Genomic DNA, 23853 nt, shown 5'->3' with positions numbered 1-23853 from the left:
GTTATATAGTTTGATATAGAGAAAAGCAGTCGACTAAGAACAACCGTGGATAACACTGATCGTGTTTTGCAAGCCTTTAGTTGTCCATCCGCACTGCTGCCAAACGGTTGCAACTGCCACGTTCAACAGTGCATAAGGTCCTCCACAAGAACTTACGGTTGTATGTTTATAATGTGCAACTGTTACAGGCACTTGAGCTAAAGGGTAAGCCAAATAGAAGAGAGTTTGTACATTTCTGAGGGTGAAGCATTCCTCAAGCGAGTTTGTTGTAGTGATAAGGCAACTTTTCATCTTTCAGAAAAATTAAACACGGTCAGCTTCTTATGTCATACACAAATGGAAGGACACAATGGTGGATGTTTCCATACTTGGGTTTGTAGTTTCGTTTCGAGTCACACAAAATGATGCTGCAGACCAAATCTGGCTCTCAAAGTTTGAATTTGACATTGGTGTTGTAATAAATGATTACATTCAACTAGTCAACTCGTGCAAAATAGACACTACTGGTACTTGAAGAAATTACTGTGAAATAATTTTCAAATAATATGGCATCTGCAGCATCTGCATGTTTGATATTAAAATCACAGAAGGGCATTATCAATCATGACTGATACCAATCATACATACCTTAAAAGTAAGGTAGGCAGAGACGTCACTAAAATCCAGACGAGAGTTTTGGAGAAGCCACTCACTGTGCAGTATGTATTACTCGTGTAGGATTGGAACGTGAGACTAAACCAGCACTTTTTTTTTCTTAAATCCGTCGACACACGTCTGTCACACGTGTTTGGGTTTGTTTGACCTTGACCAACTGAGTGCCCTTCTAGTTATCTATGTTTTCTTATTGTATTTGTCTTCCGCCTTCTGGATTTGCAACCCCCCTCCTTCATTTGGCCATTTTATTCATCTGCTGTATTTTTCCTTGGATCAGGTTTCTTTTTAGCCCAGTTACATACCTCGTTGAAATTGGAACATCTTTTTGACAGGTAGTCATTCATTAACATTAATGACACTATTTTTAGTTTCCTATTTGACCACCTTCTTTATAGTATATGTGCTGCCTGGTCAAACGGCACACTGACAAGGTTTTATACAGTATTATGCTGTTTTAGGTGAGTCTTGGCTTCTCCCTTGGTTTGGCACTTTCCATTTGAAGTCATTGCACCCTCTTATTCTTTGTGAAAGACACAAATTCACATTATTGCTCCCATCATGACGACTCAATTACCAGATCCAGAGGCGGTCTCTTTAATTAAATTTTAATGTGTCCTTTCTCCTTTAATATCAGATAGTTCAAGAGGAAGCAATCTGGTGTCTGTGGAGCCAAGTAAAACGATACATACTCTGATACTCGCCCCTCCATCCACGAGCCATCTGTCAAAGCTAGATGGATTGTGGGTGACCCTTCAATGGGATAGACTGATTAAAATCATCTGTTTTATTAGATGGTATCAGTGTCACAATCTCATAACATTCCAATTAAAAGTCCTGTTTGATGATGTCTTTGGACATTCTTGTGTGTGAAGATTTATAGTCAACACCGGGTTTGCCTCAAAGTACTCTTCAATCCTGTCCATGACAAGGTGTTCCATAGAGGGAAACCTCATCATTTTCACATAGCACATGCTATAAAGAGTGGAAATGAGTTGGCTTTACTTTTGGATGTATAAGTTATATTTTGAAGTCTGTTTATTATAGGATACTTGAACCTGGACTTCACCGCCACCAGGTGAATTTGCCTGTAATAAATGAACTGCCTTCTTGGACTGATGTATTCGTTTCACAAAATGTGTGATTAAAGTATATGCCAATAAATTTGGCAAGGGTGCTTGCTTGCACACAAACTCTGTTTTCAATTTTGTGGAAAAGATTCTGTTGTTGGACGTGGAGCATTTTTAAACAAAAGTTGAGCTTTGCACCTCAGGTAGTAAATGTTGGCTTCCCTCTCATGATCTGAGAAAATATCATTAAAAAAAAATTAGTACCTCTAAAGTGAGCCAGAATACCATTATTCTTTTGATTTGCAAGGATTTTAGCTTGTATCCTCTAAGTTTTCATTTTGAAACTGTTGACCACCTTGATTGATACATAGATCCTTTCCTTTAAGCAGCTGTCGTGTTGAATAAGTCCCGTGATGGCCTTTATGCCTCGATTAAATGACACGAGACCTGTATCATAGCTAAATGTTTGGTTTGCGGCAAAGTGTTAAATAATGCAATGAGATGGTGGCTATATACGCATATACTTGCTGTATTGCTGATTACTGCAAATCTACGGTTTCTACTGTACTGCTAGCAAGCTAGCAAACAAAGTGTGCAGGATTGGCTTGATGTGAGGAGGTTTTAGTCCGGTTCAACAACGCTATTTGTACAATAACAGACCCAGATTCTACCGTCAGCCACAATACAATGTGAGATTCCATTCACAAAAGTTAGAGGAATACTTTAGCAATCTGTCTATGTTTTCAAATAATTTGTTGGACTTTGTAAAATGCTTTGGTGTATTCATAAATATAGTGTATTAATATAACTACATATCTTTTTCATTTAGGTCAAATTATATTTTTTTTCCAGGAAATATATAATATTTTTAAGTTAAAGCGACAATATTTAAGATCTAGAGCATTTTTCATTAAAAATGAATACATTAAATTATTATACATTTCAAAAAGTTAAATGTGTTCTCAAGGACCAACAATATGTTTTCAATATAATTGTAGATTTAGTTATCATGAAATTATATTACATAGGGGTGGCACTCCTCCCGAGGTCGCCATGTCGGTTATAGCTACAGACAGCCGGAGAATTGCTGCATTTACCGTAATGCCCCTAAAGCTTCCACGGGCGCATGCGAAAAATTACACATAATCCCTTTAAGAATCCAACCAGGATTTGTTCGCTGACATACATATGATTAGCGAATGGTAATTTTAGAACTGAGTCCAGACTCTACTGTGTATTTGTGTGATGTGTCTGTGTGTACACACTACACACATTCATGTATTTACCGCTAGCCTGAGACGTCAGGCCATGTCAGGCAAGGATACTGAGTCACTGATTGTTCCTAGACACTGCCTGCGTTTATTCTCAGGTGTTTTTGGAATCTCATCATTCATTATTGAGAAATTTACTTAATTAAATTACAGTGAGACCTAACATAACTAACATTTAGGAATCTTTGGGTTCCATTCAACGTTCCATACGTCCTTGTTTTCACATTTTCTGATGGTGAAGTGGCAATTGCTCAATTATGACTCATCGCCCAACACCCAGCTTCTTTGCAATACGTCATCCTGTTTTTGCTTGCCTTTACTTCACTTGCACACAATATAAACTCCTGATGGCAATGATTTGTCAGTTGATTAAACATAAAAATCAGTGCTTTATATAATAATACATGTAGATCACGTGTTTGTTTTTTGTTTGTGTGTCTTGTGCTTATGCAATGGTTGTGTGCGTATGAGCACATTACATACAAGTTCAACATGGCAGCAAATCAATGTGGGTAGAAAAGACAAGATGATGCATACAGTTAAACATGCAGGGATGTTGCTGCCTGGTCATATAAGGTTAAGAGTTTATTCAGGGGAAGTATAATAGTAGTGACACAAGTTCCCCCCAAGCTATTGGAGAAGGTGCAGGAAAAACTCAACATTATGCAACAAAATTCTGTGGAAAGTACAACAGAAAGGTTATATCAAAGGTTACCTTGAGACTTGAAAATGAATGGAATGTCTTTTACTATGTGACTATTATTCGTTGGCCCTATAGTTCACAGTTGCCTTGTTGTAATTGGGGTTAATTTCATGATGCAACTCAAGTCGAATGAAAGGATTCCAATGTTGACACTCCTGTAGCATTTTCTTTTGTCATCCATGTAGTTGATTCAAACTCAACTTAATTTATATAGCACTTTAAAGCAGCCCTTGCATTTCTACATACAAAATATTTTATTTTTATTCCTAGATATTTATGTTATGTGTTGTTCATTTTTATTAATATGCACTAATCAGAGCAGCTCTACCAATTTTGTCATATAGCATCTGTACAATGACAATAATCTATTCTATTTTACTGCAGATAATGGAAATCTGACTAAGACAAGTAGTAATTTTCATTAGCTTTTACTTACCTCAGCATCAGTAATTGACCAGAAGACCACCAAAAACAAAAAACCGGATTACTCTATAACCTCCTGGTTGCATTGTATTACACGAACAATCCAAGACGTGCAGACTGATTGTTTGCCACACATGTATGCAAAATCAAGAGACAAATGTCTGAACTTTGTCTAAATTAGTCACATGCCAAGTAGAACAACTGCCCTTAGGGATTAGTGTTAGCATGTGGAAGTAATGTGAACTTTCCAGCTGTTGAGATCGGTGTCTTGTCCTCCACCCATGAGGACCTTCTGATGGAGTGATAGTGCAGTACATGTCTATTAGCCCTCAAATTCCCTCGGGTGTCTCTCCAGAAGAGGCTCTAATGTCACACAGGTTTGGCTGTTGCTTGCTGGTTTTACCTACCAGTGGAAACACCTGGCAAAGTCCAAAAGTGTCATAAAGAAAATGATTGCTCGCTCAGATCTAATCAAAAATAGTTGTTAAAGGAAATATTTTACCAAATGTTGTAAACCTCTCCTAGCTTCATTCATTCTCCTCATCCGCCTTTGCACACACATTACTCATCCGGCAGAAACACAAAAGTGTTAAGTCACAAATTATTTGCGTCCAGTACTTTATTGCCACCTTTATTTGTTGATCTTGACACAGCATGTGTTGGCTTTGAGTCACCAATGGCCTATCATAGATGTGTTAAGAGTCCCAGACGACTGTACACTATACTGCTTTTGGCCCATTAAGACTCACAAACGGACCTGCCTCACTTGTGCCCCTATTGTTGCTGCCTGGGGCCTCAACCCTGCTCATTTACCTCACCCTTTTCTTCTCTCTGCCGCAGCAGCTTGTAAATGTTACGGCGAGAGTGAAAATTAAAGAGCCGCATGCCACGTTTATGAACATCTTGACTTTCTTCTTTCAACTGAGGTTTCCCACCTACACACGAACTCTCAGGGTGAAAATTAATGAGCAGTGTGACAAGTTTGTTTTTATGCGCTCAAAAGATACAGCTTGTGCATCTTTAAATTGTCTGTTGCCCCTCTTTTAGTCTTTCGTCCTTTTACTAGGAATGGGACAAAATCTCGCAAAATTCAAATTAGATCTCAAGATTTCTCGTCCCCGCACAGCACAATATATATTTAGGGGGAGGGGGTGGCCAGAATTGCACAGAAGAATGTGCTGCTTATTATCGCTCTGCATGACATTAAACATGCTGCCAAACATAAGAAGGCCAGCCAATGTCAAAATAAACCTTAACATTCCAAATAATATATGGACACAAACTCCTTTGTAAACTTTTATTTTGCAGTCGTACCTGGCAACGTGTCCACCACTGGGTGGACTTGATTGACTCATCTTTCTAGTGCATAACTGTTGCCCCTGAAGTAAGTTCCGACTGATCATGTAAACAACACAACATTGTTGTGAAATCACGTTCAATCCCCAATTCAGGGCACTAAAAATCTACCTGATTTTTTTGACTTTTTATCATACAACATCTGTTGTCAGCATTCACATGGCGTCGAGCATAAATTAACACCTAGCAAGCAGTGCTTGAGATCCCATATTAGCTGGTGAAAGTAGTCGGAATACTTTTCAAGGGCATTTAAATAAAATTTCCATTTCTAAGGATCGTTTTTTTTTTTTTTACCAGGCTTCTGCACAGCTTGCTGATGAGCTGATTCTTTGAATCAGGTGTGTTAAGGAAGACATCGAATACATGCACGTATGCGGCTCTCTCGGAACGGGGTTGCCTTCTACTGTCACCGCTAAGAAATACTTGATGACAAATCAAAATTCCATCCTAAAATTTAGGAGTTTGGTAGAGGTCCAGGTTCTTTGATCGCAAATTAATCCGATCATGTTTTAATGAAAAGCATACAACTGATTTTGGTATGATTTTGGAAGGTTAGTCTCATCACTGATTGACAAAACCGATCGAGCTGTGAGCCAAGACTTTTGTCGAAATGCTTGACAACTTCTGTTTTAATCCCCTTATGCATTTTCAATGGGCCATTAAACTTTTTGGGATACATCGGCTAAATGAAAACCGCTTTCAGGGTCCAAAAACCTTTTGATGAAAAAGAGAAGCAGAAAGATAATTAACTCCAGACAAAGACACTCTGGAAAATGCAATGATTTTGCTCTCTCGCAGTCAACTGGCACACAGTGTGAGCCACTGGTCATAAATCTGCCCAGGAATGACCAGACTGTCAGTTATTCCATCTTATTATCCAGAATGCTTCCTGACCACGGCATATCCGCAGGCCTTTGACAAGAATTGACAATGCTTTCATGTTTGAATGCTGCATTAGCCAAAGCTTCTATATCGCCTGGTAGTTGCGAGCTTTGCATTTGGGTAAATGAAAGATGCAGAGGGATGCCAACTTTGACAGCAGCTTCGCTTGGTTTCCAGAAGCAAATTGTTTTTTTTTTTTTTATACGACGTCTGCCGGAGTTCTTCATTTCCACTCAATCATTTCCACTCAGCTGAGGTTCAAGTGTAAACTTGCTGCTATAACCATACAGTTGTGAAGGAAATATTTAAACGATATCAGGAGCATGCCCTGTGACTAACTGGCAACCACTCTTTGTGTTTTTTATGCCTGTTGCCAAAACGGCTGCAACAGTGCAACGGAGATCCTTACGAGGACAAGTTGGACAAAGAATGGACGGTTGGAATGGATCCATAACAGTACCTGGGCAGAAATGCAAAATCTTTGACTTACAATTGACTGCTACAATTTAAATACCTTTATTTCAAACTTGGCCAATCCTGTGAATTTCAGCTTCTCAGCAGTAAATACTTCTATAGTTCTTCATAAAGGCCGAACATTTAAAAAAAAAAGGCAATTAATGATCAACATATTTGCTTATTTACCATTGTTATAAAACAATCATTTCAAAACATCATTTCAAAAGAAAACATGTTTTTTTGTACCTAATTCATCAATGAAGGGAAACAAATAATTTCCAGATTAATCAATTATTAACATAATTGTTACTTGCAGCCCTAATATTTACATAAAGTGCTTCGAATGTGTTTGACTGGATAATAATGGATGAACATCGTGATACGTGACAATATCCTTAATGAAGTGTTCTAACATGTTATCTTGGAGGTTGATTGTGTTTAAGCATTGCTGCGTGTTGAAAAATTCTCTTTTTTTTTTAATGTTTATTCTCACCGCGATGACTCACTGCTGAGGCTGTCACAAGAATCCTCAAACTGATAAGGGCCTGCAGTAGTACATGTGGAAATCAGGCTGTCGTCAGCCAGTTAAAATTTAGTGGGTGTTTCTTTATGGGACTGCACCCCCACAGAGGTGCCGGGGGACTGTCCTGGTTGCTAAGCGGCAGTCACAGCTTGCTGCTGTCACACCTCAACTTGGGCAATAAAAATATGTTATATTACATAGCAGGGAACACCTATGGTGTTACTGCCTACAGTATTATGCCAATACACACATGCGCAATTACAGATGTTTGCTATGTAAAAGCCTGCCAAAAACACCAGTTAATAGACATAGTGTTTTTTGGGGGGGCGCGTTCCTTGGAGCAAGATTAATGGCTCCATGTACATTCTACTGGGCCAAACTCTGGAAGTGTTTGGACTTCTTTTTATTGCCCTACTACCTGTGTTTGCCTGCTACAAATCCATATTACCCAACATTATACAAGAAACTAAAGCCTTGTTTTAGGAGTGAGTAACATCTGGCACAAAGATACATAAATAGTGAGATTTTAATGGCTCAGGTCTTCTTAAGTTACTGGATGAAGCGTTATGGCCGAGTGAACGAATGGGTGTAGATTACAGCAACACCCTAATTATGTGTAACTTATAGTTTCTGGAGGCTGCAAATGGATTACTTTCACATTGTATGGTTCTTGATCTTGTTTTGACATGAAGTCATTGTTGTCTCACCCACGGTAGTATCTTTTTAAAATAGTTTTACATATACATTTCTCTATAGTCACTTACTGGGTGGCCGATAAAGTTACGTCCAAGAGGCTAATAGAGAACTGCACATAGCAAAGTGTATATAAATTAGAAATGTTTTGAAAATATTATGAGTATTACTGTTATTAAACATCAAATCTTTCAAGGCTTCTTGCTAAAATAGGTTTGCTAAATCAGGCATGCTGAGCCACATTTTTACTTTATGACTGCTGTATTTTTTTTATTTATTTTTTTTAAGCAGCCCAATTTCCAAAACAACAACAGATGCCAGTGCAGGTCAATGAGGTAACAATTAATTTTTGGGGAATTTTTTTCAAACGCTATTAATTCACTTGAGTCAAAAATGTACACGTATGGGTGTGGGTTTTGGGATTGGGCATAGAAAACCTTTGTGGGGCCAAATAGGTTTCTATTTGGCCCCACAAAGGTTAGATCCAGTACATTTTTTTTTCAACTTTGATCAACCTCATCAAGGGGAAGTAGTTAGCGCGAATAAAGAGTGTAAGCATTAGGCACTTTTTAGCACACATGAATAACACAACAAAGACACTTGCTTATGTAAACTATTACGATAACCAAGGCACAATTTTACAGTAAAAGCTGTTTTACCATAGCGCATTTAATTCCTCGCATCTGATTTGTATTCGAATGGTGACTAGACCCAATTAATATGAATCTGTGTTCAGACAATATTTAAGACCGATTTAAGAAAAAAAATGTTCATAATCACCCACATTGAGATTTTTATAAATATTGTGTCACAAGAATTTAAATATTGAATATGCAAAAAGCATATTAGATCAGGGGTCACCAATGCGGTGCCCACATGAGTAGCCTGCAGGCCTGTTCTGTAAATGGTTTACATTTACATTACATTATATATTACTTGTGTTACATTTTTACTACAGCTGTTTAATGATTGTGTAGCATTAATTCAACCTATAAAATTATGAGGGATACAGCCAGCAAATCCGCCATTTCACAAGTGTGTATCAAACTGGTAGCCCTCTTTACAGTTTTACTCAGTACCAAAGAAGTCATCTCCATTTCAAATAGGTTGGCCATTCCTGCCGTAGATGGTTAAAATGTGTGGTTTTTTTTTTTTTTTGGTCCGTGATCTATTTAGTGAGATTTCCAGGCGGGTTGATTAGATTTAAATAAACAATAATATTGGGCAAGTATAATGAATGCAGCAACCATTAACAAGTGCTCATGTTCATGCCTTATCGCATAAACTGTCCTTGTCACATTTTCCAACTGAGGTCAGCATTACGCTTGGCTAACGTCGTTGGCAGAGAGTCGCTGCTTATGAGGTCACTTGAGAAAATCGTTACACTGATTCAGAGGGAAAAAAAATGTACTGACTGTCACACGATGTGATCCTGTTCGTGCGTTGATAGAGTTGCTCAATTTGCATCCCTCCGCTGGAGAGGATATGAAGTATGCTATACATACTTCAAGTGTTGAATTAACAGTTTAAAAAAGCGTAAGACAAAATCTTGGCCACTTTAACTACATTTTGGCTTGCACTGCTGAACATAAACATTTACTTTACAATGAAATGAAAGCTGATGTATAAACTAACACAGGAGGATAGCCTGTCAAGGCTTTGGATTAGCCGCGCAGGCTAAAAAACAACATAGAGCTGGATTTGGCTACATACTGTAGGTAGCCATTAAAGATAGGAACAAGTAATTAAGAAAGTAGTGTGTGTGTGCGTTTGTATGAGCGAAAAAAAAAAAAAAAAAACAGAATGAATAAGACGTCCTTCAGCTGCTAGTGTATGTAACACTAACTGTTGTTTTAATTTCCCAAGTACCGTACTGTATTTGGAAGCTCCCATAATGAACCCCCCAAAAAAGGAGCTGTCTCTCATGAGTGGGTCACTGGATAAAAAATAGGGGGTCTCCGAATTAACCATGCTGTCAATTGAAAATAAGGAGGACAGTATAGGAAAGCTTGGCAGACAATATATACTGTATATCTCTTTTTGACCACATCATCTTACTATATGTACTGTTCAAAAATGTCTTTTTAATTCTTTATCAAGAACTTGCTTTTTACACCTACCAACCTGAAATGGTAAACAGCACCTAATGATTTCTTTTTATTTTATTTTTTATTGCAAGACCCCACAAAATTTACTTAGAAAATATAAAATGACTCACGTATTCGCAAACAGTAAATTTGAATTAGAATTTTGCATTTTAATTGTAGCGATGAATCAAAAGATTTCGCGTTTTACCTTTTGCGTTTACTGACTGTAGATAGGTAGGCATTTTGATGGCTGATCTGTTAAATTGTCATCTGACACTTTTTAAAAATTAAGTCATTAAGACTGCATATCTAACTTCACATGTTGTGACCATCTTATAAAAAAAATCTACTATAATGTGTATTGGAATATATGGAGTGTATTGGAATATATGGCGACAAACAGGACAGTGATATGTTATATACAGTACATATGCACACATGTACATATGTAAACAGGAGAAGTTATATGTTATATTCATATGTACATATGTCCTTTTTGTCGCCATATATACACATTATAGCACATCGTTTTTTTTAAAGATTATCACCACATGAGAAGCTGAATATGCAGTCTTAAATATTAAATTTTTAAAAAGTGGTGAAATGGAGGCCTACCATATTTTATTTATTTTTTTAAGAGCGAGTCCACAGATTTAGCAATAGGAATAACGTGACAGTGGCAGTATTTTTCGACATGTATTTAATGGATTTTAGTTATTGTGTGAATGGTCTAGTGCAGGTCGTGCACATTTTAGCTGATTTCCTTCATTTGAGTTGCAACTTGCGAGCTTGGTCATGGAGCAAATTAATTTCGTACAGTAAGCGAAGGAAACACTGCGGCGTTTGGTTCTAGACGATGACCTCACCATCCTCCCAGCTGCTTCAAAGCTTGCAAGGGCATCAAAGTCTTTGGCCCCAAGTGGCCTCCTGCTCTCATCCCTGTGATTCCCTCCTCTTTCTTTTTTGTCTCTGCTGTTCCAACTTTTGTTGTTTCTTCCCTCATGTGCAAGTGATTAAACAGCAGGCCTCATGGAAAACACTCTCTTTGTTTTCAAGTACAGATTCCATCCGAGGATCCTTTTAGAGCCAAACTGCTCAAAAAAGGTCTCTAGAGAACTCGCACTTCTCCGCACTTCGAAATAGATTATTTTTATTTAATCATAACTCAATTGTACTCTCATCAAAAATGTAACAAATGAAGGGCTTGTTAAAGCCTTCCTCGTTCCTCCCCAAATACAAAGGACTATTCATAATCTTAGTGAGTGCTAATTTTCTCCTCTGGCCAGCTGTCTTCCCTCACTGTCACTCCGCTCCTAATGAAAGGTCAGAAAATCACGGATGGTATAGTCCCTGCTTTTGTGTCCTCATAGGCAGCAGTTATTTTGGATTTTTTTTTTTTTTTTTTTTTTTGGTCCACCGTCCTGACAGCAAATACAGGCCACCAGCCGACTTGAATGGTTTGTCCGTGCAATGACCTTGACAGAAAAACTGGCTCGTCTGTCCAGCCGAATGACTTGAAAGTTATTGCAGTTTTCCCATGGGGCCCAACGGCAAAATGAAGACGAGCTGAGTGCTTTTAATAGATGGTCATCAGATTACTTCAGCGCCACAATTATGCGGTCAGTGTACTGTAAAGTTGGCAAATGAATAACAAGATTTTATTTGAAAAAGTCACATCTATCTGGAAAGAAAGTCTGTGGAATTTATAGCCTTGAAGAATAAAACTAAGACTTTCTTTCACATAGGAGATACAGATTTCTCATCAAGATAGAGTTATTGTTCTTGGGCGCAACCTCCTCCGAGTACTGGCTGCAAGTACACTTATATTTGCGTTTCCAAGCAACCGAGTCAAAACATATCCTGTGAGGGGAAAGTAAAGAAAATCTGAGTCACTGAGGTTTGTTAATGCTGCTGTCGGGTTAGTGGCGCTAAAGTAAATAACTACTTAAAGGGATATTTACATGACAACAAACTCATAAAGTTTCAATTTCCTTCCCCTCTTTGCAAACAGACATCAATGTTGTCAAAACCTACAAAACAAACAAATGCTGTAATAGGCATGCCAGGACTGTAGTACCTTAAATGGAGCTACAAGAAATACACGCTCCTCCAGCCTCTCACCTAAAATCTATTTCAAATAACTTTGATTTTGGAGGGACGTTGGAGGCCTGATGACATAATAAGTCTCCCTTTCAAATCAGATCAGACTAGTCTTGAATTTAAGATTATAATTTTACATTTTTTAAATGTGTCATCTCATCCCAGCCCTTCTCCAACCAACGACAGATTGTTGGCAGGGAACCCTTGGTGGCAATTAGCTGTGGGGGCCCAACTTTTTGTTTGACATCCGTTTTGCTTTGCCTACCATTAATGTAACATTTTTACTCAGGCTTCAGACACAAATGAACATCAGAGTCCTTTAACTACCACTTGTGGTCACTGCTACAAGCTACATAGCCTAAAATTAAACTATGAAAAATCACAAAAATATTCTCCAAAATAAGTTGCATCAATCACAGACAGTTTTAACCTCGAGGTTTTCATCAGCCGGCTTTGATTTGCCTCGGTTGTGACCGTCCCACTTAGCAGACCTCAATTGTGCTACAGGAATAGCAATGTTGGTGGCCAGAAAAGCATTTTGTCCCAAAACAATCAAAGCAAGTGAACTGTGAATCACAGAGGCTATCTGGCATGTGTTGTATTGGCCTCAAAAAACACATTCCTATCAAACAAAGAAGGAACAGTAAAACATTGGATTTGGTTAAAACTGCCACTTCTTCATATGGATTTGTCAAACACTGTCGTGTTTATGTGTGTCTGCACCCTCAAGCATGCGCCACACACAGACAAGCAGACAACACTAATGCAGTATTTGCCTAAACATGATACGGCCATTGGCGGAGCAGTGGTTCGCATGTCCGCCTCACATTTCAGGGAGCCGAGTTCAAATCCAAGTGGCTCCGGCCTTCCTGTGGGAAGTTTGTATGTTCTCCCCGAGACCGTGTGGGTTCTCTCCGGGCACTTCAGCTTCCTCCCACCCTCCGAAAACATGCATGGCAGACTTATTGGACAATTTATTACTAAATTGTCACCTGTGTGATTGGTTGATTGTGTTCCCTGCAATTGGCTGGCAATCAGTTCAGGGGGTTTCCCGCCTTCTGGGATAGGCACCAGCAAGCCTGCGACCCTTGTGAGGACAAACGGCTTTGGACGATGGATGGATGATACGTATCTCCATTTCTCCTCAAGATGTTTGATTGGCCAAAACCATCCAATGTACCTTGCTTGGGCAGTAGCCCAAAGAAAATGCATACAATTGTCCAAAATGTCTTATCTATCCTACCTTGATCAAGGCATATGTCTCCATACTGTCACTTTCGCTTTTACTCTAAAGGTCTTACTAAAGCTCATATCTGAGGCCTGATGCAAATTTTTCCTTGGAAGGCATTTTGCGTCAAGACATAATTTCACCACAGACTGATCTTGTCTTTACTCCTGAAATAAAATGGGCCCTCTCACAGACGAGGCAATTTCCTTAAACCAGATTAGGAATTGTATGCAAGATCTTAACAGGTTAATGTCCAACAGCCTCACAGATCATTTTTCATTCTCTAGAGGGATAATTGTTGATGTTAGTATGAAACAATAGCAAGTCTTAATTGCATCCTGGCCGCAGTGCTTTGCTCTAATGTCTATAAAAGGGGGAAGAAGTCTGCAGCATTGGCTGGTACAAAAAATTGAAAGAACCATGGTTTTAGTCCCTGCGAAGGCAACATAAAACAGAAAAGGTCTAAAGCTGATGAGAATTGCCATGGTAACATCAGGCACCGGCAAAATTACTGTAAACATATTCCATATGTTCTGGCTGGCTGGTTTGCTCCATCTCTGATTTTGATTGAGTTTTTATTTTTCTCTTCTTGCAGCCTTTCCATGTTGATGAATGCTCCACTTTTGAGAGTATTTGGCCTTTCTCTCACATTAGAAAGACCATGAGTCCTAGTAATGCATGTGCATTGCAGCATGACTCCGTTGCACTCAGTGGCAAAGCAATGGAGGCCAGTCATGTGCAATCTGAGGTATTAGTTTCTCATATGCCTACATAGCAAGTACACACCTGGAAACTTCCATAGTACGCAAATATTATCATTCCACTTCATATTCTGTTTTGTTCTTCAAGGGGTTCCCAAGCCTTATATTTATTTTTTATATATATATATTCAGTAATGGGCAAGAAGTACAATAGTTTTAACACGGCCATGTTGTAAATTCTGCATTTACTCAAGCTCAGCTACCTGGAATACTCCAGAAATGAAGTACTGTAATACAAAAGAGACCTTTGTGCCCCTTTCACACCTTCCCTTAAGCCGCCATTTGCATTTGTCAGCCCCCCTCCATCATCCGTGATGGAGGTGGGTTACTTATGAAGTGTCAAAGGAAGCTGCGCGCAGGAGAGGTGAGGAGAGCCTGTTTAGAGGAATTAAACCACAAAACTTTCCAACGTGTGCTTCTACAGTCCTTTAGCAAAGATTCCATCAATCCCCATCTACTGCGCTCAGCTTTCTGTAGGCAGTACACTCCCAAACCTTTTTCCGCATGACATCACATGGATTTCCGCATAGCAAGCGACTGAAAGATCTACGGTGGCACTTGACATAAACAAACATTTACATGCCATTTGACCAAGGCAGTCAGACTGATAAAATAGGGTCAATGGCTTGAACGACTCCTTAACTATTTCAGTAGTATTTTATATTTTCGAGTATGCCATGTTGTTTTATTTCATTATAAGTGTCTGTAATGTAATATTAAATGGGTTCTTTCTTCTTCTTTTTTTCTTCTGTCCCCGGTACATAATCATGAAATAGGTCTCCTGTCATTCTCTCACCAAACATAATGGGCTGGCAGTTGGTGAGACTGATTGGCCTGAATTAATCACAGCCATTTTAGGAAAAGCCATTGATTTAGTGGTGAATAGTTGGGCCAGTGTGTTTCATGCACTTCATGCATGACTTATCAACAGATGTTTTGGATCTGGCATGTTAGATCCTGAGCATATGTCCCGTTTGCAAAACAGAGGCATTTATGAAATTTCTTGGGAGTTATTTCCATCTTCTCTGAACAAGAATTGACTGAAGAATGTTTGCAAACTAAGAGGAAGTCTTCCGCCACTTCTCTTGTTCTAAGCCACAAACACACATGGATCAGGCGCTTGGTTTTTGACATTATTCATGTTTGTTGTCACGCATAGTGACCAATGTGAGGCAGCAATTTGAATTGCTTTCAAGTCAACGGTAGTCAACCGTTTTTTTATTGTATGAACCTAGAAAAATTATTTTCCAGGTCTTGCTATATCGCACTAGCCAGCCTCTCCTCCCGCCTGTAAAGGAGTAACAATATTGGAGCCACAAAGACATCTGTGCATGGGAGCGTCAGCATCTAATCGCACCCAAAGATCATACAAAACAAGATTCGGCTCCATCTTGCGTGCCTGTTTGTTTTGAGCTGTATATGTCTTGTCTATAACCATATCAACTCCCCATCTGTCTAATTCTGTTCTGCTGTAGTTTTTCCATTGTGCAAATTTCCATTGGTTACGTGGAATGCTGTAAAGTAATAGCAAAACATGATGGTTGGTTTATCAGAGTAACCAGGCTATCAATATGTCCAAAAGAGGATTTGTGTGCCGCACATGACATACTTTCAATAACACCACTATAATAAACTGAACCTTTTTTTTTTTCAGAATACAATTTCCCCCTTTATGATGGCAATTATCTTTCTGTGGTGATGCCTGTAGGCTTTCTCCGTACTGTGTTTTCCATTGTGTCTCCTGGTCTTGTCAATACATCCTTATGAATCATGTATGTCCCTTTCCCTGCCTTTGATACTCAGGTTGAAGGTTTTTCTTGCACCTCATCACTGTCATCCTACACACAGACGATATGGGAGTCTTCCAGCTATTGTCAGGGAGTTTCCAACAGCCACATTTACCTTTGGTATTTTTTTTTTCTGGGTGGGGGAATGATTGACACTGTGCAAGAGAGAGAGAGAGAGACAGAGAATGTCCCCTTTATGTACAAAAATTGTAAAAGATGCATTAATAGCAAAAATAACCACACTGTATATTTATATATTCATGACATTTAAATAGGAACATGTCATAATTAGAGTATTATGTCTTTTGAAGACTTTTGCATTATGGGAGTCCAGGCTAAGCCAATCAACGTCGTCATTGAAAGGGTTCGCAAATGTCATAAGGCCGCTAGCTCCACCTGGTGATTTTGGGGTGTCAACAGAAACATTTCTGTTGCACCCCATATGCAAGTTGCCATTGAAAGAATTCATGCAAAAATCAGGGGAAATACATGATAATACATTGTGTGTTCAATATGTCCAAAAATTACAATATTTCCATTTTTTAATGGCAGTAAATGAGCCTGACATGGGCTAAGTTTGACACCTTTAGGGTGTACCTCTCACCCATTGCAAGCATTTAAAAGGGATGGCAGCGTGTCTTATTGAAAGTCATGTTTTGACAGTCATGCAATGTTTTAGCCTCCTAGTGTTTTTTTTTTTTTTTTGGTGTGCATTTTATTTGCTATCATACATCAAAAATTTAATTAGTTTATTATTCGGTGGGATAATCCATCCATTCAGCATTGGTATGTTATCAGTTGTCACTTTGGGGCCATGCCACTCGTTTCCTTTCAGCTACTCATCTCCCTCATCGAATTTACATTTCACTTTGGTCAGCCGCGTAGCCAGCTACCTTGAGAAGTGAAGGAATGCTGATGCTTATTTTCTTAACCTGGAACCTAGAGAGGTTTCCCATAGAGCATTTCTGTGATTGACAGGGAAGCATGCTGGAAATGCTCCGAGTTTACCTCAAAGTGGCTATTGGCAGCCTTCATACAGACAATGTGGAGAAAAAAATAACAAATGGGAATAAAATGAGATGTTTTTACTGGAATTCATTTTACTTGTTAGCACTCCAATTCAATCTGGACTAAATCACACTTCTTTTTTGTAACTATTGTCTTCCACACCCCTTCTCATCGGCCTCCGTCTCAATGACGTCCGATTTTCTCCTGTAACTTTCCCTTGGACCTATAGTCAGACTTTGTGGCTAAGTCTGCACTTTTGACTGAGAACTGACTCGGATTCCTTAATGAATTGAGGATGCGTCACTCTGTTCCCAGAAGACTCCTCGAATCATTATAGTTCATCTTTTGGAGGTTAAAAGCAGCCTTCATTTCCTGGGATATACATCACTTCGCTTTTCCTCAAGTGAACTGACGTATCTGCCAGCAAAGAGAAAAATGTTGAAAATAACAAACACTAATTGCAATCATAATTGCCCGTACAGAGAGAAAAAAAACATTTTGTCACCCTTTCATAGCATAAAGATAGTTCTCATTCATGCTTTGGAGGAAACACTACGCTGGCTACTGCGATGAGAAAGCAGGCCCATCACGGATAGTATTGCTAATGTTTTCCACATTTGTGCCACCTCTGTTACTTAAATCAAGCATCCTTAGCTTGTCACGCTCCGTTTCATCAATGGTGCCTCACCTTAAAATAACCACTGATTTAAAGCGGCCTTCGCGCAATTTTCAGTCATTATGTCCTCCGGACATAAGGGGAGATTCAGCCTACTGGATGATAAACTACCGACAGGCATGAAAATTAGCTCCGGGATAGTTCCCGGCTCGACTAGTCACATGATGTCTAAATCCTCATCGTTTTTTGGCACTCAGGGATTTTATCCTGGTGGTCTCTTAGTACATCTGTTTTGGGCCCCTCTTTTTATTAGTGTCATTCTCAAAGAATTTGGAGAAGTTGGTTCATGAGATCATTGAGCAAAAAGGTGTTTCTGGCTGCACCTGAGTTTTCTGACATACTGCAGATGACCTTTTTTTTTTTTTAAATGCGTTTTCAGACGGTCAACTTGGTGAACGCTAAATCCTGGGGTTTGCGAATGGGGTAGAGTGGCATCAAAACCATAGCAGACCCAACGAATGCATTCACGTTGGTCAGAAGGACTCAAAACAAGATACCTTTCTTGAACACTTAATTTGTTCCATCATTTCTAGTGAAAACAGATTATCTGTAGAGTAAAAGCTGTCATGCTTTTGCAAATTCCTCACTCATTTGCCTGAAATGCTGGTAACTGGAGCTAATGGAAGCCTCACCCAAACAGACTTTTCATATTAGTCTTTGAATGTCATCCATATTTTTGAATATACAATGTGATTTTGAGCATGTGTCAACATGTATAGTTTTCTTTTTTTTTCTTTGATTGTTTTTTGGAGCACAAATGTATGTATTGAAACAGGTGCAGGAGCTATTGAGTAGGTTTTTTTTAGTCTGATATCCTACAGAAAATTCAAATAGAATTTTAAGTATTTGGCTAAAAATTGTATTTTTTTTTATTTTATATTTTATTGTTTTTTTTTTCTTGACGAAAAACAATTATAAACTCACAACACCAAAATGGCATTGCCAATAATTATGAATGAACTTTAAATTTAAAACTATACATTTTTGATTATCTTTTTTTTCTTCTCCTTAAATTGTGTTTAGCGGCACACCACCACTCCTATCTAGAAACATAAATGTTGGTCAAAGAGACACATTTGCTTAAAGAAGACATTTCAGTCAGCATGGCTTATTAAAATGTGATCGGCAACTGTGTCAGGCTGTCAGCATCAAAGTGTGCAGTCATTTACGTCTATCACACCAGCCAATATAGAAAACCTAAGCGCTGTTAGCTACTAACTAATTTATGTTAGAGGAAGCTATAACGAAGACGAACCCTCTGCTAAACACAGGCAACCGTGCAATATGAAAATGTCAACATAATTATGTTGTTTAACTAGATCTCAGAACAATATTGCGTTCTTTGTATCGGGGGGCTGGAGTCAAAGTCGAAGTGGGGACTACAGACAATTCAAGCTTTTATGCCGTGACAGGGCACCGATAACAACTTCAAAATAAAAGCATACCAAGGAATTTGTGTAAACTATGTTTTGTTTTGGTTTTTGTTACCACTGTAGTTTCAGCCTTAATCAAATGTACTTGAGGTATCAGTATCCGTGACTATTCAAGATTTAAGCCCTATTCAAAATTTAAGCCCTCACACTGGTATGAGCATGAAAAAAAAAATACTGTATCGACCATCCCTATAAATTTAACATCACAAAACCTCAGAGTAAGTCTTCACGAGCATCAACGTCTTCACCCACTGCACCGATTCTAAATTGTTGGTATTGACACTTTGCACTTCAGGTAATTTTCAGGTAGTATGCCAGCAACCTGATGAAAAGAAAGCTTCACAGCACTTCTGTTATTGTTCTTTGTGTGCTGAATTTGAGTGAAATTGCTCTGAAACCATTACAAGTAGCTTGAATGAGCTTTAACAAAAACACTCAAAATGGCTTTCTTGCTAAGTCTGAAGTAAATCTATTATGCTTAAGTCCGATTAACCAAAGGTTGAAATGACGCTATCAAATTATTGAGCATGTTTGAAAGCTAAAATGTACATGGTCATCTTGGACTAAATGTGCTGTGCAACAAAAAGCCTTTCTTGTGATTCCAAAGGGGCCTTGTCATGCACCCTGATTGCATTTTCTTTCTGCACTCAGATCTTCTGTCTCCCACTCTTTCATTTCTGTGCACTTATAAGGTTACACACAAAACACTCAGCTGGCTTGGCACTGTGTTTTTTGGTCTGTCTTGTGCGCAGGTGAACAGTCAGCCTCTTTAGTCTGTTTTTATGCTTCTTTGCACTCCAGTTGAGCCTGGGAACAATCAGCTACACACCACACAAACACATACATACATACATACATACATACATACATACATACATACATACATACATACATACATACATACACACATATTCGTACAGGTATATCCATGCATATGATTGTTCTTTCGGTTTTTATTTTGTAACTGCTTATCTCGCTCATAGATGTTTTGTAATCATTGTTTATTAGTACCAAAATTTGGAACCATGGTCAAGGATTCCAAATGCTTTGTCAGTCTTGATAATCTGCATGCTGTTATATGGGCTAAAGGTTCCTACATTAAAGAATCTGAATTATAAAATGTATTGTGTTTGGATTCAAACATATTTTTTATGTCACTCTGAAAAGGAACATTGTTTTCTTGGTGAACATATTGTTACCATGGTTATGGTGTATTACATGAACTTGGCCTAAACACTCTTCAGAGAAAATGTCAGGTAGATCAGGTGGGAAAAACATAAATGAAAAACTAGAATTTGTTTTATTTGACCAGTAGGGGGCACCACCACTAAAAGGAAAAGAACAATTAACGTTATCATCACGACTATTAGATTCCCGTCAAATGTGTGAACTTTTGAGGAAATCTGATCGTCTAGGACATGTAAGAGCAATTTTTACTGTCACTGATTTGGCATAAAGTGCTCAACGTCTTGCGGCTTCCTGACAAATGTTCAGTTATATTCATCTTTGCAGTTTTTTAAAATGCTTTTTTTGATATTTGCCAGGTTTGAAACGTCGTGAAATACACAAATAATTTAAATAAACAAAAACAAGGTCACCAGTAAAAACATTTGACATTGAAAAACAAGTACCATATGTAAAAACACTCAGCTGGCTCGGCCCTGTGTTTTTTGGTCTATCTTATGCGCAGGTGAACATGTGCAGTGAGATAGCTGATGAACTGATGCAGACGTAGTTCACTTGAATCTAGCTTCTTTGAGTTTCACTTTCATTCTCAATTAAGATTTTGGATGTTCAAGATATTCAGTAAATAATACAATTACTTAATTTCTACATGATGTGATTAGTCCTGCATTGTACTGTAAGTTGTTTGATGAAACTAAAGTATACAACAATCCTTTGAACCATCCCATGTTTCTGGTGTCCTTTTCCCTCGAATTAGCCATCTGTCTTTCCCTATGAACCCATGTTTAACTTGGTTAACTATTTCAAATTTACACAGCCAACATGAGACAAAATTTCATCATTCCTGTCCCTCCGGTTTAATCATGACATATTTTAGGTGCATGATTCAATTAGGGAGCTGACTGTTAAAAGATTGACCTTATTGAAACAGACACAGGTCCACCAAAGGTTTCTCTTTTTAAGACCTTCATTAAGCAATAGGCTGAATTCAATTGCTTCCCTCCATTACTGCGTAACGTCAGAAAGTTAATCTTTAAATTACTGCAATTCATCCCAGATATTCTGAAAGAGAACTAACAGATGTGACCCAAATAGAGGGGATATTAAGCGGTAAAAAGAAAAGCAGACACATCATTTAGTCAGCTCTTTGTATGTCCAGCATCATTGATATCGTCGCAGGTTGTAGAGGTATATGATGAAATTATTGGATGTCCTTGTGACGAATATACTGCCTTCATTTGGGGGGAGAAAACACCAGTTTCTTTATATTTTCATCTCACTCTTTCCCATGCGTTTGTTCATTCTATCACTGACCTCTTTCCATGCTCAGCTAGTGTTAGTGAAGTTAGTCAACTGCAACGTTGCCTCCTCTGTCCTTTGTCCGCCACACAACCCTCAGGCTCCTTAATCCTATCAAATCGAAATACAAAAGGAACGTAAGACCCACCTGGGGGCAACAGAGTCACAATAGTGGCTTTCAGACCAAAATGCCTAGGATTTGTGAGTTGTGGGTTCCTGGTCCTAGGGTTGCTCACGAGTTTGCGTTCACACGTTGCGACAGTGGACAAGGCTGAAGATGGACATATACATTCGACACTCGCCGCTTATCGTTTCTCGTAGTTGAAGCAAATTGCTGCTGGTTGTCCTTGTCCACAGGCGAGCATGCTCCAGATCACCCATCCACCTATCTATTTTTCTCTCATTCTATTATTTTAAAATAATATTTCAGACTGCACCTTTAGCATTTGGGATGGGGACAGGAGGAAACAATTGGATGTTGTATGCTATGGCTCATGACGAATGATGTCATTTCACTCAAATAGTTTGAAATTATTCGATTCACTATAAGAAAATGTGTATTCGATCCTATATTTATGCCAGAGATGTGATATTTTTGTTTAGTGGTGTCTGTTCAAAATGTTCTCACGTAAAGTCTGTGCCTTGGCTCCACAAACGCACAAAAATTCTACTGTAGCTGTCAGTCACATTTCAGATGCAATTGAATACATGCACATTATCAAATTTTGACTTTTGAAGGCCCAGAAACTTGCAAACAGAAACTAATGAAGCAGCCTGTGTTTTTGCATGTTTTCAACTTTTCTAATTAAAGGCATTAGCATTAATATTCCTCATTACCGCAGCTAATTTCATGAGCACCTCTCTACAGTCTTTAGCATCCTGACACAGCATGTGTGAAATGACACATTATCACTTCATTAGCATGTCTTCTCGGTTGGTCCTGTTTGACGCTCTCATCCCAGCCTCTAATTCATTAAAATAGGAAAGCATAAAAAATGTTTAACATGGAAGAGGGTTTTTTTCTTAGCACATGTGGTTGTATTTATCCATCAAATTTACTTGAATTTACCCTCCACAACTGAGAACTTGAAGCTGCTTTTATCATGTTTTTATTTATTTATTTATTTATTTATTTATTTTTTTTAATGTGTGCTGCTTGAAGGTCCTCTCGAGATTTTTTTCCTTCCCAATTGTCAGGAATCCCCTTATGTGGCCTGTTTTGCGTGCCCCTCATCTGTAATGAAAGCAGGGAGCTGCTCTGTCGTCAGATGATAATAACGCAGCATTAGGTTCACATGACTCAATGATGGGATCAGTCTTATATATTGAAACCATTAGTCAATGTGTCTTCGGATCGGTGTGGAGGCACCAAGATGAATATGAAAAAGCTTGTCTTTATTTTGTGCAGTCACTTGAAGTAGTGCCTTTCTATCCAAAGACGTCTACATCGAGCAAAGATGTCACAGTTGCTGCTTTTAGTTATCCAGCAAGTTGATTGACATCATCTACTCCATACCAGATTATCATTTGTTAGGTGGAAGTGTCATGTTGTGACATGCTGTGGAAGAAAACACTACTTTTCTTATCAGGAAAACATTCATCAAAGTAACTAGCCATACAGTAATCTGATTTAGTGCAAGACACTTTAATGAGCTATAAAATTGTCCTATTTGAATGACCGTGATTTCCTCTTGGGGCTAACCCTCAGGTTGTGAATAGTTTTTGTGTGTCTCTTCAGTGTAATGCATTCAACACTAATTAACAGCAGAGTGAAAAGTAAGGGATCATATTTAATAAACACTAAAATTGTAATGAGTTTTTATAAGCTAAATTAAATTATTTTAAAATTCACAAATAAGTTCCGCATGCACCTTAACATACCTTGTGAATGTATTTTTTTTACATTACAAATGACCTAAAAATGCTTATGGAACACTTCGATTGTGCTGGCAGGCTCTGACTTCGCCCAAGACACCAGTGTGGTAGCAGCCCCTTCATGGAACATTTCTAGTGATGGTAAATACAGTACACACAAACACACACATCACATTTAAGCATCTACTATGGATGTGTTTACCTTAAATTATCCAGTAAACTCAAATCCATTAGCTGTTACAGACATTAGATCAAATTAACCCACAGCCTTATGTGTTGTCTGAAATTGCATTCAATGAGGCGTTGATAAATGAATGGCAACCACTGGCAGATTAGGCAACACACAATATCCCAGTCCAGCCACTATTGTGGATAACTAATGGAAC

At 38.4% G+C, this 23853-nt stretch overlaps 1 protein-coding gene across 2 annotated transcripts in view; it reads left to right on the top strand.

Moving 5' to 3' along the window:
• The window catches only part of ror1 (receptor tyrosine kinase-like orphan receptor 1), a 112729-nt gene that overhangs the window by 47458 nt on the left and 41418 nt on the right, over positions 1 to 23853 (top strand). Inside the window, exon 2 of one of the 2 annotated variants that reach the window (XM_088425615.1) lies at positions 23546 to 23608. The exons of the other annotated variant lie outside the window; for it this stretch is intronic. Coding sequence (XP_088281741.1) covers positions 23546 to 23608 — 63 coding nt within the window. The remainder of the gene's footprint in view (positions 1 to 23545; positions 23609 to 23853) is intronic. 2 annotated transcript variants of the gene reach the window in all.

The sequence above is a fragment of the Hippichthys cyanospilos genome, chromosome 10 (assembly GCF_059441005.1).
Source record: "Hippichthys cyanospilos isolate Australia breed blue-spotted pipefish chromosome 10, RoL_Hcya_1.0, whole genome shotgun sequence".
Lineage (NCBI taxonomy): Eukaryota > Metazoa > Chordata > Actinopteri > Syngnathiformes > Syngnathidae > Hippichthys > Hippichthys cyanospilos.
The sequence above is the reverse complement of the archived record's forward strand: the minus strand, read 5'-3'. Positions and strand labels throughout refer to the sequence as shown.